The following is an 18,710-nucleotide window of genomic DNA, read 5'->3' on the forward strand; positions in this document are numbered from 1 at the left end:
CAAACAAGAACACAAATCAGCTTCATTATAACTCACAGGATTCACAGACAAAAGACTTGTCTTTATCTGGACACATTTTCCCCACATATACAACATGCTAATGTTTTAAGTGTAAGTGTATAGCATTTTACAATTGTATAAATTAGCCTAGCAGCTAGCGGACTCTCTACTCATGATGTCTATGCTCCACGTCGATGCAGAACCTATGTCGTAGTTACGGCATTAATTCGACGCAGCAGTATTAATTCCACCTTACTCTACTACAGTGGATGGCATTGGGATTAGAATTTTACTATTTAAGTTAAAAAGCCAATTGACCTTAATCAGAAACAGAAAATACAAAATAACAGACTGCATTCAATTTCACCCCCTGAAAGTCGATAGTTTGATATTTGGTAGAAGCACCTTTTATAGTCCACATGAACACATCTCAGCTTTTCATTTGTCCCTTTCACAGTGAACAGTTATTGTGGCTTGGAGTCAGGTCTGGAACAGGATGTCAACACTGCTGTTTTGAAGACATTCCTGTGTAGCATTGGTTTTACAAGTGTCTGCTCAAACTGTTCTCACCTCATTAAATCTGTTTTTGGATACTTCTTAAAAGGCTTGAGACCACTCCCTCAGTAAGACTAGTTTACTGTGATAAAAGTAATGGACCAGAAAAATCTAGTGGCCATTTGAGGAAAATTTAAGCAACCAGCACAAAATGAAATGCAACAAATATAGATGTCCATGCAGTATTTTAGAAAAGCAGCTGGGGAGCAAACTATTAAAGCGCCTTTCCCACTGCACAAAAACCCACTAACACCAGGTAACATCTGCCTTTTTAATGCAATGGGAATGGTTTTAATTGGCATTAACACCCAGGTCAAATCATTAAGTATTTCATGTAGTTGTCATGGGTATTAATCGCCTCTGGCTGCCATCGACATTGATGAGAGAACAACAATCGGGTGAACACACTACTTTTTGCCCCTTAACCAACAAGATGCAATGATGCGCTGTCACAAAACACAGTCAGTCTCCGTCCAAGCAGTCTAAACATTGATCCAAATTAGTTTGCGCCTAGTTTGAGAGAGAGACTGTGTAAGTAAGAGATTAAAAGAAGTAGCCATCTTTAGTTTTCTTTCCCCTCTGCTGCTGTCAAATAGTGCTATCTACTGTTTACCCGTTCTCTGGCCTGTCTGTGACGATGAAGTGAAGCACCTATAAAAAAAACCCCACACACAGAAAGGCAAACTCATCTGCTGCAGAGCTGTGTACACAGTTCTGGTCTAATGGCCATGGGAAAGGAGTCTATTGCCTATTTTTAGTGGGGTTACCCGTGTTTTAAAAACCTACATACCTACATACCCACGCTAATTTTGGTGAAAACACGGTGTAAGACAAGTCATATCATAATTTATTAGGGCTGCCCAAAATTAGCATATCTATACTTTGAAGATGATTCATAATATCTTGTAATAGAATTGTCCACAACTGACAGACTACAACAAATGAACAAACAAGGCATCTTTATGTGGAGCAGTGATGCAGTGCATAAGCTTAAATACCATTTAATCCAAACTTAACCCTACACACATTTACAGTCATTTATTAAACTTGTATCAGTAAAAACTTGTTTTAATACCTGGTGGTCAATGACAAAGGAGCGTCCGCAGCAGAATCCTCCGATGGAGGCCACAGCGTTCTCCATGTTGGCACTGATCAGATCAATGTCATCAATCTGCATGTTGAGGAAACAGTACCATGTCATAATTATTCACAAGACACATATATACAATGGACAAAAATATGCCCAAAATGTTTTTGAGAGACTGATCTAGTGTAATCTGGATCCCAATGTCACATTTGTCAGCTCTTATGTGTATATTGGAAAAGCGTATTAAATGAAATCTATTATCTAAAATAATCAATTACTACAATAAATCACTATAGGAAACAATGAAATCAACTATTTTTATCAGCACACTTGTGCTGCTGCACACAAGAGGAAGGCAGGCAGGTGTAGGCTTGAGGCTGGGAGGCTAAGACTGACAAAACAGAATTATCGCCATGCAGTTGTATGCCTCCATGAACCAATCGAGTCTCTCTTACAGTTCACATCCATGTCTGAGAAAACATGGATGCTTCACACACATCTTACCACTGGCAGCACAGAAGATCTATACCAGGGGTATTCAACTAAAATTCAAAGAGGTCCAGATAGAGAAAATTTCCTTAAACAAAGGTCCGGAACATCATAATGTCTAACTTGTGATTTAGTGTGATATGTACTGAAGTAGCCTTGTAGTTGTGTCAACATCAGACTGTCAAATACAAAAAAATAAAGTATGTTTCAAAAACATTTCGACAATATTAATTGTCACTTAACAGTCAACTATACAGATATGCATTTAAGAACAAAATGGAGAAAACAATGAAATAGTTTTTGAAAAAATTTGTATCTTAAAATAAAGTGCTTAATTTTAGAAAAAATAAAATAAAAAAGTGTAGCAACAGAATTTTCCTTTTTCTTTAACTGTTTCACATCTTGACTTAATAGTCTCAACCAATTTTACAATAAATAAATAACAATTGAACAGTTTCAGATTTTGTCTTTCTTTCCCTCTTTTCTCACTCTCTCCACTTTTTGTTCAGTGAGAGAAATGAGCTTGAGCTTGTCCTGGCAAAATTTTAAATCTGGGCTGGAATGGTGTCAGGGCCATTCTCATACACATGTGTAGGTGTTCATTGGTGAGCCTGCAACGATATTTAGTTTTTATTACGTTTATTGGGAAGAAAGCTGCCTCGCAGCTGTATGTGGAGCCAAACATGGTCAAGATGTATAGGGCTACTTTCCTCAGACCTGGGAAAGCTTCCTCCGTTTCTCTCCCTGCCTCCCGCTCACTCGCCTCTTCCTCTCCGTCTTCTCTCCCTGTATCTCTTTCTTTCTTTTTCTATATTTCTATCTTTCTATTTTTCTATCTTCTTTCTGCTTGTTACTCGCCTCTCACTTCTCCCATCTGACGGTATACAGAGTTGCAATGTTAACTGCCTGGAATGCAGAGATTTGATTGGCTGGGTGGCATCACGTGGGGTGGCTTAACTCACATGCAATTGGTCTGTGCATTTCCTGATCAGCTAAACCAATACCGTAAAGACTAGAAAAGTTGCGCCAGTTCAAATAGAAGCGTCCCGTCAAAAATTAAAATCCCTTAATAATTTACTGGTCATAGGGTCCGGGTCTGTATAGGACGGCGCCTGAGTCCAGACTCAGACCGCGGTCCGCATCAGAGATGCACCGATCCAGCTTTTTCAGTTTTGATACCAATCCCGATGCTGTGGCTTTGAGTATCAGCCGATACCCGATACCAATCCGATACCATGGTTGACCTAAAAAGCTATATACCTTTACATGTAGAACAGAAAAGACTAGAGGGATCAGGCATTGATGACTAGACAGTTCTTTCCTAAGATAAAATGAAACAAGATGAAACAGATTAATGCAATGATGAACTATTTATTTTTAACAAAAATAAACAATTGTGTAACAGCAGTTGAAATAGTGTGAAATACCTCCACACAGCAGATTCTCTCCTTCGCTCCACAATGTATGACGTAGTAGGGTTGTCAAAAGTATCGATACCCAAACGCTGTATCCGGATACAATACTAATTTACAAAAGTATCGATACTAACAGTGCACGCCACCTCAGTGCCTGTCGGGTGCGCGCGACGGGTCTGACGGACACGCGCCGTGCAGGCAGCATCTGGCAGGCACAGAGCCCTCGCTGCAACCCAGCTTGTTGTCGTCACTGTGTATACATGCACACATTTCTGTTGCTGTAATATGGCCAGCGCGGCTGCAGGAGGATCAGAGCAGCCAGTTTTGGTCAAAAATGATAAAGGAAAAAGCGCTCTTTGTAAATATTTTGTGAAGTGAACACAGCACGCTGCAGACAGCAGGTACAGCCCCTCCCCTCACTAGCAGCTGAGCAGCTGGTGTCGCCAGCATCAAACTAAGATATAACTTCTAACGTTAATGTGGGAGCTAAGCAGAAAACTTTATCAGTCATGCCCGTCTGTAACATTAATAGACAATGTTAGTTTAACAGGACAACACAATTATGTGTGTCTGAAAAGCTGAAAGCTTGAAGCTGAAAAAATGTTTGGTTTCTCCTGTAACCCCTAGTTCTCTGATCACATAGTGAGGTAGAAACAGGAGCATCCTGCGCCTAAACTACCAACTCTATTTGATCAGCAACGAAAATATGGTGCCAATTCACCAGAAGCACAGAAAATAACCAGGGCTGTAGATAAATACATTTGTATGGACAGATCTTGTTTCTGGTTGTTATTTATTTTGGGGGGATTTTTTTGTTGTTACCATATTTAAAAAATGACATGCCTCTTAATTTTTTGCTGCTGTATCGAAAATGGTATCGAGCATTGAATATTTTCCTGGGTATCCATATCGAGTTTGAAATTTTAGTATCCTGACAACCCTATGACGTAGCTCACGATGCAATAGATTTAAAGGGAAAGGATCACCTCAGGTATAGGTTGCATTTTCCGAAATCCGATCCATCTATTTTGATGATATCGGAGCCGATATTTGATCCAGGTATTGGATCAGTGCATCCCTAGTAGAGGTCGACCACTTTTAAAGGCCGATATAATAATGATAGTTTGGAGTAGGAAAAAATACGATAGCCGATTAATTGGCCGATGCCCCCCCCCCAAAAAAACATTTGACATTTCTATCAAAAATATGTTTTTCTTCCATATAAATGCCGTAAAATGACATGGATGGTTCCCTGTTACACTTTTTTTTCAAATAAAATTGATAATCACTACTTGTATTGAATTAAGGGTATTTTATTCAATTTTTCCTCTCCAGTAGTATTCCCCGGTCAATTTGACCCATCCACCACTAGGTGGTGCTTTAAGACAAAAAGTTTTTATCTTGTCCTGATTAGATAAAAAAGTTTTTTAGTCTTAACAGTCTGGTTCTTTATCAATACTAACATTAAAAAAAGAATATATTCAAAATTGATTTATATATTTAAATAAGCTAAATATTGTTTCGACAGCAGGAACAGTTAAGTTTACAACAGCAAAGTCACTATATACAGTGTTTCCCCTATGATGGAGTTGTAGCAGCAGAGGTGAAGCACATGCACGAAAAAAAAAAAATTCACACGTGCAAAACTTTTTGTACACTTGCAAAGCACAGCCTGCTGGGATGTTTCTATGTATCAACTGGCACAGAAGGACTCTTTAGGACTAAGTACAGACAGTAAATTTGTGCACAGTAATGAGCAGGTGAAATGTCTGTCTAGCTTATGAGGTGTCAAGATTAAGGAAAATACAATTTTATTGAACATAATAAAAGTAAAAAGTCACTTGACATGCTGCTGTTTTGTGCTATGACCTATTAACGCAACACCGGCTCCGCTCCAACTGAGTGTGGTATAGAGCTGTGCTGCGAGGCTGTTTGACTGTGCGTAACAGCAGTCTGTTGATGGTTATTTACACACCGTCCAAAACAATAACTTTGTCAGCTAACAAACTGCACCAGGCTCGGGACAGGTTAGATCAGGAAAATGCGGCCCGAGCTGCGCTCTAGCGTGCTCACCTATGTGTCTGGCGGAACTTTGCTGTGCATGATACAGAGAACAGAGGAGAATTGTTAACGCGTGACCATGTAGAGACAAAAATGACACGATGACATAACACGATAAATAGTACATTGTTATGTTATGAAGTGTCCGTTGTGCAAAATAACATAACTTTAGTAAGAGATAAGAGATAAGACGGAGCCCTCTCCTCTCCTCTTATATGCTTTACTCACAAGTGTGTGAATTGACCTGGACATGAAGAGTCCATAGCACCAAATAATATAACAGTAGTTTCTAAAGAGCTAAGATGAAAAAAGAATTGAAAAAGAATTCAGCCAGCAGCTGAAGAACAAGAATTTGGCAAATTTTAAGATTTTTGGCAAACTAAGATTGCAAACAGACTGCACGCAGACAGCTTTCATTTTAGCCTGTTCTTAACAAGCTGTTTGCTTACTTAACAAGCACGCTGTGGTCACTGGTCATAAAAAAACATGCACAGGGAAATATTGTTGTTTATGCTGAAATATGATGCACATTTATGCTTGTTGAACAAGTGGTACTTATTACCTCCAACAAGGATGTTATGTTTTTTGGCCTTTTAACTTGTAAATGTTTTACTGCACTTAGAATCATGGCCTCCTTTCCCCTGAAGCATCTGCACACGCTGCGCTTGCTCTCGCTCTCTCTAGCAGAGAGAGAGAGAGAGAGAGAGAGAGCGGGGGAGGAGAGGAAACAGCTAACGATAGTTTGGAAAACGTCCTATCGGTGCAGATTAATCGGTTGAACTCTAATCCCTAGCCGCTTGTTAGTGACCAAGGATCTATACAATCAGCATAGTTTCAAGATGGCCAACTGAGATCAGTGTCACGAATTCAGTAACTGACCAAATGTCTTTCCTTCTGTTCCTAATATATGACATTGAGTAATGGCCAGGAAAGTGTTAAAATATTATGATGTCACAGTGAAGTTGACTTTTGACTGTTAGGATATAAAATGTCATCACATCATTGTTTTATCCAATAAGATATTTATGTGAATTTTTGTCATAATTACGAATTGACATACAAAATTCTTGAATTATGGTCAATAACATGTTGTGTACGGTCACAGTGACCTTGGCCTTTGACCTGTGACCACCAAACTCCAATTACTTCTTAGGTGAGTCCAAGAGGATGTGTGTGCCAAATATGAGTGAACTCCCTTAAAGCCTTCTTCCGATATAACATTCACGAGAATAGAATGGACGAATGGACACATGTACAGACAGACAACCCACTCCACATGGGGTGCCTCCCCGACCAGGAACCAGGTTCAAACCAGGAACCCTCTTACTGTGAGGCGACAATGATAACCACTGCACCAACGCCAACCCACTATGCTGCCCACTTAAGACATTCCACAGACGTTGTGAGCAGCTTGAAATAGTTGAATTGGTAACTATTTTCTTTCTCCTGCTAAATCATGGCACAGAAGGAAGCATGCATCTACTCATGGAAGAGAGGCTTGTGCTTGTGAAGGTGCAAGATGTAAACACTGATGGCCTCCTCCTCAGCTGAGCTGTAACTTAAGCTAGCTCAGTGGTACTAGGTAAATCTAGTAGTAGATGCATGTAGTTCCTACATGAAACTGCTCACAAGGTCTGTGGATTATCTAGTAACTGGGTCATGATTTCTGGAGAGACATATTGCTGTTGAGTTTGTTGAATGTTTTTGGCACTCTGAGCACCACAAGCTGAGTGCCATCTAGATCTATTATACTGGAGAGAAGGCAGACATCTCTACAGCCGATATCCCCAATGGTCTGACAACATACACCAAAACTATCTAGACTGATAAAAAACACTACAGGTAAGAGGAAAAATGTGAGTTTGATTTTGGATTGAACTGTCCGTTCAAAGTGGGTGTACTCACATTGACCCCAAAGTGTTCGGTGACTCCTCGGCCGTGTTCTCCCAGCACACCAAAAGACATGCTCTCCTCCAAAAAGATCCGCACCTTGTACTTGTACTTTAGCTTAACCTGGAGGTAAACAATAAATGAACAATGGAGCAGAGACATCTAGAAATATGACAGCACTGGAGTCATCATGCCATATTAGATACATTTTCAATGTTTGCGAGTAATGCAGCAGAAGTTCAGACAATGACACTGACAGCGATGGCTGCCTGATCTGCTGGAGCAACAGCAGCAAACCCATAATTAATACTGTAGCAAGGGGGGTGTTTATGTGTGAATAACTCCAGAAAGCACAGAGGCATTAAACCTGTTAAAGGGTTTTTTGGGGGGAGTTTTTCCTTATCCGCTGCGAGGGTCACACAAGGACAGAGGGATGTTGTATACTGTAAAGCCCTGTGAGGCAAACTGTGATTTGTGATATTGGGCTTTATAAATAAAATTGATTGACTTGATTGATATTTGCTTTAGGCTTTATCAGGTGATTGCTCAGTTGCGTCAATAAGACTAAAGATGTCACAGGATTTTAGATGGAACAGCAACATTGCTTGATGCTGTTGATATCAAGTTCAGTTTCTAGCCTTTAGACCCCTTTCATATCTGCTATTGGTAGAGGATTTTTCATATGAGCTAGATATCAGTTTGAATGTGTTAAATAATGTTAATGTTGAGACACAACAGTGTCAGGTCTTCTTGAATTTTCATTTCATCTGTAAATAAGCCATGTTGAGTTTTGCCTGTAATCAGCATTACACAACCAGGGGAAACACAGGAAAACTTTGGTCACAGCACCGCTAAAACACCAACTTAAAGACACATAAGATATTGGAGTAACAAAAGGAACTTAAGTTTCAAAAATATAATATAGCTACAAGCAGCAATTGAGGGTTCAAGCCCTTTTTCAACCAACAGAAGAAAGGACCTCAATTGCCAAAATCAAAGTGATTAACAACAGTGAACAGGTTTCATGCTACATTAAGCTGAGGCAAATCTCTTGAGCTTGTTTAATTTGGTCAGAAGGAGGAGTGAGAGCAATCACTCACTTGCTTCATTTCATCGTGCTAATTTATTATAGAACTGTGTGCACTGTCCCGCAAAGCTTTATACCAAATGTGGTACTGCTACAGTTAAAACAAAAAAGAAATAGGTTTCATATTATAACCGACTTTCACAATATGCAAATTAGCAAAAATCAATGATGGTAGCCTGTGTGGTCCAAAGGCTTTTTTGAAGCGCACAGTGAGATGCAGACGTGTCTCATATTTCAAGTCAATCAGACTGATAGTGTGAGAGGTGGGATCAAATTTGATGTGAAGCATCTGAATACCATTTCCAGTTATTGTGCCTAGTTTCATGTCTTTAGCTTAGTCCAGGTCATGGTAAACTGAGCAAAGGCATAATAAAGCGCATAATGCTAGATAAGGCCACATCCACATGCATCAACGATTATGACACGCAAATTCCTCTCCACTGGGTTTGGAGGTACAAATTTGTGATATTTATGGCAACCCCTATGGGTTGTGCTAAATATGCTTTGGTAGGCCTATTCCCAGACACATACTGAAGACATGTATCAAGATTTACATTGATTGGACAATTTGTTGATGAGTTATGGCCAATTTCCTTCAAAGCCCCACCCTTTGCGAAGGTGGGAGAGCATTACTTTCTGCCCTTTGGTGTTATGTTTTTTAACCAATCGTGCTTAAGAAATGCACAGTGCCAAATTTCAATTAAGTCAGTCAGAATCAATGTATGAAGGGCATGACCTTTCCAAAATTGCATTTTAAGGCGTTAATTACAGCGCCATCATTCACGATGCTAATCATATTTCTTGGGAGGCATTAACACATCATTTCCAGTTTTTGTGCCAACTTTCATGTTTCCAGCTCATTCTAGCTCACAGGAATTTGAGACATACCAGAAGACAAATAATAATAATAATAATACACATAATAATACATCAGCACAAACAATTGCATTCTGCCCCTTTGAGCCTTGAATCCTAACTATACTATAGTGCATGTGCCTCTTAATAATCACTACATCAAGTGTCCTTTGACAGCACTTGCTATAGGGATGATAAGCCTGACGAGTGTATGAATCAAGGAGATTAGGTTCAAAATTAGCAGCCTTCAGGGTCCATTTGCTTTCTATTTACCAGTTCAGGGAGAGGACAGATGTCTGAAGTGTTGATGTACAGCCCCTCCACAACAATGAATTTCCGGGTCACTCGAGCTTTACGAGGATTCTGCACCAGAAACAAAGTATGTTAGTGTATGAGACGTTGACAAGAACATGCATTAAACAACAACCGAGAGAAAACAGGATTCTTAAGATATTGTTAGGAGTTCAAACACTCTGGGCTACAATGCAAGCATGAAAGCACAAGGCACCGTGTGACATCCAACCCCAAAAACTCTTTCCTGAATCTAAACCACTCTGGACTAACCTTCTGGTCCTCCAGCTCCTGCTCCTTGAGCAGCCTTTCCAGATCCTCCATGTCATTGTGTTTGAAGTATTTGATGAAGCTGCGAGACGCCTGAAGACCCTTCTGGATGGAGAAGCAGGCTGCTTCATCCCTAAACACACAACAAGGGACACAACAAAGATCTAAAAACACAGGACTATGAAATGCTTAGATATCAACATATGCAGGCTTCAGATGGTAGCCGTGGGTTTCTGTGCTGAGCCTTTAAGGAAAGACACCTGACTGTTTTGTAGCTCTGAGTCAAGTTCAAGTCTTTATTTGTCTGATGCACAACGATCACAGTGAAGCAGTCATTGGCAATTAAATTCTTGTACCCAGTCTCCCTCCAAAAATGCTCACACAAAATGAGAAAAACTAGAATTAATTGAATGAACTCCCTCACAGTGTTCTTGAGATATTGCATTTACAAGGATGAGGCAGATGAGGTCACACAGACCTTGAAATTTGACCACCAAAGTCTAACCATTTTATCGTTGTGTTCAAGGGAATGTTTGTGCCAAACCTGAAGAATTTCCCTCAAGCTATTCTTGAAATATCGCATTCACAAGAATGTGATGGATGCAAGGTCATGGCGACCTTGGCCTTTGACCCATGACCACCAAAATCTAATCATATTATCCTTGAGTCCAAGTGAATGTTTGTGCACAATTTGAAGAAATTCCCTCAAGGTGTTCTGGAGATATCACGTTCATGTGAATGAGACAGACAAGGTCACAGTGACTTTGACCTTTGAAATATGACCACTAAAAACCAACCAGTTCATTGTTGAGTTTTTATCATTAACTCTTGGTTAAACATTGCCCTAAACCAGTTAGCAGAAACAGTACTTACACAAAGATGATGTCCCCCCTCTTGGAGTAGGCAGGGATTGCACTGGCAATAGTTGCAAAGCCATAAGAATAGATGATAGCTTCTTCTGTTTTCATGAATTTGGCCAGACGACTCTCCAGCTCCAGGTGAACATCTGAAAGAGAGATAAGTGAAAGTAGATGAAAACTAAAGAGATACACATTGGGGTGGCTGTGGCTAAGGAAGTAGAACGGGTTGTCCACTAATCAGAAGATCAGCAGTTCAATAACCAGCTCTTCCAGTACGCGTGTGGAGGTATCCTTGGGTAAGATACTGAATCCCAAATTGCTATTCCATCGATGTCTGAGTGCAAGTGAATGGCGAAAGTGACCTTGACCTTTGACCTTCAACCACCAAATTCCACTCATTTAATTCTTAAATCCAAGTGGATGTTTGTGCCAAATTTAAAGGAAACTCCCTCAAGGACTTCTCAAGAATGAGTTGGATGCAAGGAGACAATGACCTTTGACCACAGAATTCTAATCAGTTCATTGTTGAATCCAAGAGGACAATTGTGCTAAAATTGAAGAAAATCCCTCAAGGCGTTCCTGAGTTAAAAGCGTTCACAAGACGAGGAAGGACGGGTGGACATATGAACAAACGGACAACTGTAAAAAGTAATGCCTCCAGCACGGCTATGATCATCAGAGTATTAGTGATTAAACCACTGAGAGGTAGCTCAGTGGGTAGAACAAATGTCCTGCGTACAAAGGCAATGTTCTTGCCCCAGCAACCATGGGTTTGATTCCAGCCTATGGTCCTTTGCTGCATGCCATCCCCTCCATCTCCCCCTTTCACTCTTAATCTGTCCTGTCCAATAAAGGCCAAAAGGCCCCCCAAAAAACCTCTCATCAAACTAGATTGTGTGACATATTTTATCAGCTACTTGGTCTTTTACAGCATTTCTTCCTTTAAAGGGACAGTTCATAATACTGGTTCGCCACAAGGGTGCATATTGTCACCTCTTCTTTATATCTTACATACTGACAGCTGCAGATCATCTTGTGATGGCAGCTTCTTTGTTAAGTTTTCGGATGATACTGTGCTTTTGTCTCTCCTTCAGGGTGTCCAACATAAACATAGTGTGGCTCTCCCTGCATTTTTAGATTGGTGTAAGGACAACTTTTTAAATGCGAGTTAAATGCATCCAAAACTAAAGAAATGATGACTCATTTGAGATGTGACAAGAAGGCCTTCACTGAGAGTGTCATAGATGGAGAGAAGATTGAAATTGTCAGCTCCTACAAATATCTACACTGAACAAAAATATAAACGCACCACTTTTGTTTTTGCTCCCATTTTTCATGAGCTGAACTCAAAGATCTTAAACATTTTCTATCCACACTAAAGACCATTTCCTCACAAATATTGTTCACAAATCTGTCTAAATCTGTGTTAGTGAGCACTTCTCCTTTGCCGAGATAATCCATCCCACCTCACAGGTGTGGTATATCAAGATGCTGATTAGACAGCATGAATATTGCACAGGTGTGCCTTAGGCTGGCCACAATAAAAGGCCACTCTGAAATGTGCAGTTTTGCTTTATTGGGGGGGGGGTCAGAAAACCAGTCAGTATCTGGTGTGACCACCATTTGCCTCACGCAGTGCAACGCATCTCCTTCGCATAGAGTTGATCAGGTTGTTGATTGTGGCCTGTGGAATGTTGGTCCACTCCTCTTCAATGGCTGCGCGAAGCTGCTGGATATTGGCAGGAACTGGAACATGCTGTCGTATACGCCGATCCAGAGCATCCCAAACATGCTCAATGGGTGACATGTCCGGTGAGTATGCTGGCCATGCAAGAACTGGGATGTTTTCAGCTTCCAGGAATTGTGTACAGATCCTTGCAACATGGGGCCGTGCATTATCATGCTGCAACATGAGGTGATGGTCGTGGATGAATGGCACAACAATGGGCCTCAGGATCTCGTCACGATATCTCCTCACATGCTGTCTGCCATCTGCCCTGAACAGTGAAAACTGGAATTCATCCATGAAGAGAACACCTCTCCAACGTGCCAGACACCATCGAATGTGAGCATTTGCCCACTCAAGTTGGTTACGACAACGAACTGCAGTCAGGTCGAGACCCCAATGAGGACGACGAGCATGCAGATGAGCTTCCCTGAGACGGTTTCTGACAGTTTGTGCAGAAATTCTTTGGTTATGCAAACCGATTGTTGCAGCAGCTGTCCGGGTGGCTGGTCTCAGACGATCTTGGAGGTGAACATGCTGGATGTGGAGGTCCTGGGCTGGTGTGGTTACACGTGGTCTGTGGTTGTGAGGCCGGTTGGATGTACTGCCAAACTGTCTGAAACGCCTTTGGAGATGGCTTATGGTAGAGAAATGAACATTCAATTCACAGGCAACAGCTCTGGTGGACATTCCTGCAATCAGCATGCCAATTGCACGCTCCCTCAAAACTTGCGACATCTGTGGCATTGTGCGGTGTGATAAAACTGCACATTTCAGAGTGGCCTTTTATTGTGGCCAGCCTAAGGCACACCTGTGCAATATTCATGCTGTCTAATCAGCATCTTGATATGCCACACCTGTGAGGTGGGATGGATTATTGCGGCAAAGGAGAAGTGCTCACTAACACAGATTTAGACAGATTTGTGAACAATATTTGTGAGGAAATGGTCTTTTGTGTGTATAGAAAATGTTTAAGATCTTTGAGTTCAGCTCATGAAAAATGAGAGCAAAAACAAAAGTGGTGCTTTTATATTTTTGTTCAGTGTAGGTACTGTATTTGACAACCAGCTTAAATGGGGCATTAACAATGAAACACTGGTCAAACATGGACAGCAGAGGATTCATCTCTTTCAAATGTTGAATTCTTTTTCTGTCAGTCCAGTGATTCTTTGTCATTTTTATCAGTCCTTCATTGAAAGCCTTTTAACTTATTCTTTTATCTGTTGGTTCAACAACCTGTCACTCAGGGACAGGAATAGTATGTGTGAACAGATTTTCACAACAATGTTGTGAAAATCTGTTCCAAGATTATTGGACTTTAGCAGAGAGACCTAGGTTCCCTATGGGAACAACAGGTTCTGAGGAAGACAAACAGTATTCTAAGTACTTCCGGGCATGTTTTAGCAAGTGAATTTTCACTATTGCCTTCAGGGCATCATTATGTCCAACCTGCTTGTAAGGGTAATCGCTTTTCCAAGTGTTTTATCCCCTCTGCTGTCCGACTGTTAAATATATCATTATGAATCTGTATGGTTTTGTATTGTGCATTGGGTACTGTGTACCTTTTTTATGTATGTTATCATCCAGTGCTTGTATAGGCTATTTCTAATGAATATATTTATTGGTGGTTTGTTTTTACATTTTAATGTAATGCATTATTGGGGCTAACACACTTTGCACACAGCTGTCAACTTTCCCTCTGTGTTTCTATGTGTTCTGTGTGTGTTGTGGTGCGAGCTGTTAAACAGAATTGCCCTTCAAGGGATTAATAAAGTTGTCTTGAGTTCAACTTAAAATCAAAAACACATTTGTCCTCTTACCCATAGTGCTATTTATCAGTCTAGAGAGTTTTGGTGTGAGTTACTGAGTGCTGGCGAATACTCTCCAGTATAATGGAACTAGATGGCATTCAGCTTGTGGTGCTCATGAGAATGGGGTGGACAGATATACATACGGAGACCCTGAAAACAGAATGCCTCCGGCCACAGTTATCACCAGCGCAGAGACATAAAAATAAACAACTCCCTCCTAAATCTTAAAACTAGGGTGCTAAAACTCAAACATGGATGTCATCAAATATAAAGTCTGGAGCTGCTCCACAGACAATGAATGGTTAAAGTTCTAGATGACACTGGGAGCACCCAGAGGAATGTTTTGAGTTTACAGAGACATTTCATGTTTTTGATATTTTATATTTTCCTCCTATTTGTGAGAGGCTTATATTTCATAGGTCTTTTTTTTAATTTTAATTATGTATTCTCTATCCTTAACCTCACCTGTGTGTATATAATTTGCCATTCACTATTGCTTTGTCACACTGATGATGGCTCTTTAGCTGAAACACATCCATGTTTATAGGTGAATTCTACTATGAGTGTCAGTGTTCTGTCTGTTTTTGATCTTTGTCAGTACTGTGCACTTTTTTTTATATTGTCTAAGATTTTTGGAGTTGTGCCTACCGCTATTTTTCATTACATTCTATGTTCTACATTTGAGAACCCTATCATAGAATAAAGCTCATTTGGGTATAAAAAGGAAACAAACATTCTGTGGGTCCAGAAAATCAGGTTCTGACTCATTTTCAATGGAGCAGCTCCACACTTTATACTTGATGACATCACAAGTTTGAGATGTCCATCTCTGGTTTCCGGTTTAACAGAGAGCAGCTCATGTTCACAAATATTGTTTGAACTTCCCTAGACCATGTAAATAGCATATTGGAATTCTCAATTTAGGCGGTGTTCCCCTTTAATGTGGAATTGAAAAGTTTTTGGCTATCTCAATAGATAGACACCAAATAAGGACACAGTCCTATTTGGAGGTCTGCATATATGAGGAGAAAAAAATAAAAGCTGAGAGCAAAATGGACTGTTGGAATGTAAACAACAGGTTAGGGCTGGGGCGACCTGTTGACGTATTTACACAGTCGATGATGTCAACGCCCCGCGAATTATTAGCGCCGACGTGTCGGTTCAAACAAAAAAAATGGCAGCATGCAGTGGCAGTAGCAGTGCTGTGCTGTGCTGTGCTATTGTGCTATGGCCTACTCGAGTGGAATTTGTTATTCCACCCATTCCGCTCGACTGCCTGTGAACACAGTGCCGTTCTGCAGGTTCGGGCAGGGCTCGGTTATAACTGTCTCACTCAGGTTGGAAAATGCAGCCGCTCACTTGTATCTGTCTGTGTGCGCGTGTGTGTGCATGTATTTGTGTGTGTTTGTGTACGCATCGGACCTGAACTCCGCTGTGAGCGTTACAGAGAGCAGAGGAGAATTGGAAACGTGCGACCATGTAGAGACAGAAATGACATAAGATATATAACATAAGACTATTTAGCTAATATAATGGTAGGGGAAACACTGATGTTTTAATAAATGTTAAGGTTAATAAGAAATGTTTTGGTATTCATATTGTTTAAATTGCCTCACTAATCAAATAATGGAAAAAATAATCGATAACTGAAAAAATAATCATTAAAGGAGCTATATGTAAGAAATATAAAGCAAATAGTCACAAAATCCTCCTAATATGTCACAGAGACTAAGGAATAATGTTCATATAACATACTGATCTCACCGACAACAATAGTACAGCCAGAATATTCGCATTCAAAAAAATATTTTATGGCCCGCAAATCATGTTTATGTTTTGAATTTGTGTTTTGGCCTGTTGCGCCACCCACCGCCGTCTACCAGTCACGCAGTCACGCAGCCACGCAGTCAGTAGAGTCTCAGCATCAGTTAAAGTTACGACTGAGCTACAGCAGCACGGCAAGCAGCGTTAGCAGTGTCCTGGTACATAGCATTAGCAGCCGGCTCCTCCGCTGTATCCCGGCAGCAGCGTTAGCAGCAGAGAAGCCGGACTTGCTCGAACGTTCCGCTGGAAAACTGAAGATCACAGACGCGGCGACACGGCCCTGCCACGGCAGCCGTTCGTGGGCAAACAAATCAGTCTCCGGCGTGCCGCTGTCCAGCAACCTCGAATCTGTAGGGGAGGGGGGGCGGACACGACTCGCGGCAGTATGTTGAATTTTAGTTTTGAAGTAATCGTTTTGGCCACATTCTTACATACAGCGCCTTTAAACTAATCGAAAAATGAATCGTTAGATTAGTCGATTAATCGAAAAAATAATTGCAAGATTTATCGTTAGAAAAATAATTGTTTGGGACAGCCCGACTACAGGTACATTTTCTGAAGGCTCGCTTCAAATACTTAATGTGATGTGAGTGCATCAGAGGGAGTGTGTCCTCTCACCCACCTCTGTATCTTTATGTTATACACTCTTCAAGCTGCTCTACATTAATACCTGTGACAGCAGACCTGTTTCTTCACTGCTCAGCATTTCATGATGAATTTCTGTTATTAATTTTACTTTAATTTTTTATTTATTTATTTATTTTATCTTTATTAATCCCCCTGAGGGGAAATTCTTTTTTCACAAAATTTTTTCACTCCGTTGTCATTAACCCTTTGGGCCCTAGGTGTTTTTGGGGTATTTTTACTGCCTTTACTTTTAAGCTCCTATCACAGTCATTATAAAGGCTACATACACATGCTATATCTTGTTTTTTTCAGGACAATCTGGGCTAACCAGATTTGCCATCATTTCATGTCCTTCTATGTGCCCGTATTTTATATTGATTTTTTTATCAATGAAAAAAACAAATCCGTGTGACCAAATTCTTACATTTTTACATGTATCTCAGCATAGCAAGTTGGAAGAAGACATATTCTGCCATATATGAAGAGGGGAGAGTCTCTGGAATCTGGCAATATAAGAACCATGATGGTGGGACATTCTGTCACTTCACAGCTGTCCAAAACATGTGGTTTGTGCCAGGCGGACATGATTGCCAGTATTTTTTCATTATTGCAAGAAATTCCATTGACTCATTCACAAGTCAAAAATGTGATTTATCTGAAAGAAACATGCAATATTTACATCTAAGATAATGGAAAAATAGTCAACCAAGTGCAATGATGTCCTCCACGATAATATTTGCCACTTTGTTTGCAGTAAACAAAGTTTGTTGTTGTTTTTCAGTTTCAGTTATATACTGGGGGAACATTTTGGGCATTGGTGGGGGGGGGGCACGTGTCCCCCTCAATGTACATGGTGACTACTGCCCTGTCAGCATGCATAATTAGGCTGCAGTTGTCTGGGTGCGCAAAGGTGAAGTGGCTGGTCTTGTCATACAAAGTTTGATGGAGTGTCAACTGGACAATATGGAGATATTTGCATCTTGAAAGCCGGACTACAAATGTGGATAGACAGGGAGAAACACACGCAAGCCTAAGACATGGTTAAGATACGATATTCCTCATTATGTGAAGTGACTGATAACAAGATCTGTATAATGGGTTGTAAAGAAATTCGTCAGATTTTTATTTTGTTTATTTTATTTTGTAGACAATCAATCTGGATTTATAGCGTGATGGGATGACAGTACAATGATGTGTGTGGTGTCAATGGAAAGCTCTGCTCCTGCGCTTTCATGTGATATGCGTGGCACTTCTGTGCGAGCCTGCATTCGCAAGTAATCCATCCAACAGTAATGTATGTGCAAAGCTGTATGAAAGCTCTGTTATATATCATTTTAGTGTAACTTTATCATTTTTTTTCGCTGTGAAAATATTGGACTACCGACAAGTGATCGGCCTTCTCGGAAAGCTACAGTTCCGCTGTTTCATGTGATATGCGTGGCTTCTCGCTATGACACAAGGTCGCAGAGAAAATCCACAGAGAAGAACGGGTGTGAATTTGGACGCACTATGCGTCATTCGGGCCCGTAGGGTTAACACACAGGTCCGAAAGACACACACATGCACAAACAGGGCCTTTACATGCACAAAGTGGAGAGATGTCAGAGTGAGGGGGCTGCCTTGGTCAGGCGCCCTGAGCGGTTGGGGGGGTTTGGTGCCTTGCTAAAGGGCACCTCAGCAGTGCCCAGGAGGTGAACTGGCACCTCTCCAGCCACCAGTCCATGCTCCATATTTGGTCTGGACAGGGACTCGAAAAGGCGAGTATTTAGGAATTTAGGAATTATGCTTTGGAATGTGTTTGCTTGACTGAGAGGGGTCTCATCCTATCAGTCAGCCTTGATGACTGCCACCAGCTGGTCCCA

At 40.8% G+C, this 18,710-nt stretch overlaps 1 protein-coding gene across 1 annotated transcript in view; it reads right to left on the bottom strand.

Annotated features, from left to right (window-relative positions):
* sptlc1 (serine palmitoyltransferase, long chain base subunit 1) overlaps positions 1 to 18,710 on the bottom strand; it is a 34,225-nt gene that overhangs the window by 10,405 nt on the left and 5,110 nt on the right. The window contains exons 6-10 of the mRNA XM_049604083.1: positions 10,874 to 11,006; positions 10,004 to 10,133; positions 9,713 to 9,802; positions 7,513 to 7,620; positions 1,631 to 1,726 (exon numbers count right to left, since the gene is read on the bottom strand). Coding sequence (XP_049460040.1) covers positions 1,631 to 1,726; positions 7,513 to 7,620; positions 9,713 to 9,802; positions 10,004 to 10,133; positions 10,874 to 11,006 — 557 coding nt within the window. The remainder of the gene's footprint in view (positions 1 to 1,630; positions 1,727 to 7,512; positions 7,621 to 9,712; positions 9,803 to 10,003; positions 10,134 to 10,873; positions 11,007 to 18,710) is intronic.

The sequence above is a fragment of the Epinephelus fuscoguttatus genome, linkage group LG18, assembly GCF_011397635.1.
Source record: "Epinephelus fuscoguttatus linkage group LG18, E.fuscoguttatus.final_Chr_v1".
Lineage (NCBI taxonomy): Eukaryota > Metazoa > Chordata > Actinopteri > Perciformes > Serranidae > Epinephelus > Epinephelus fuscoguttatus.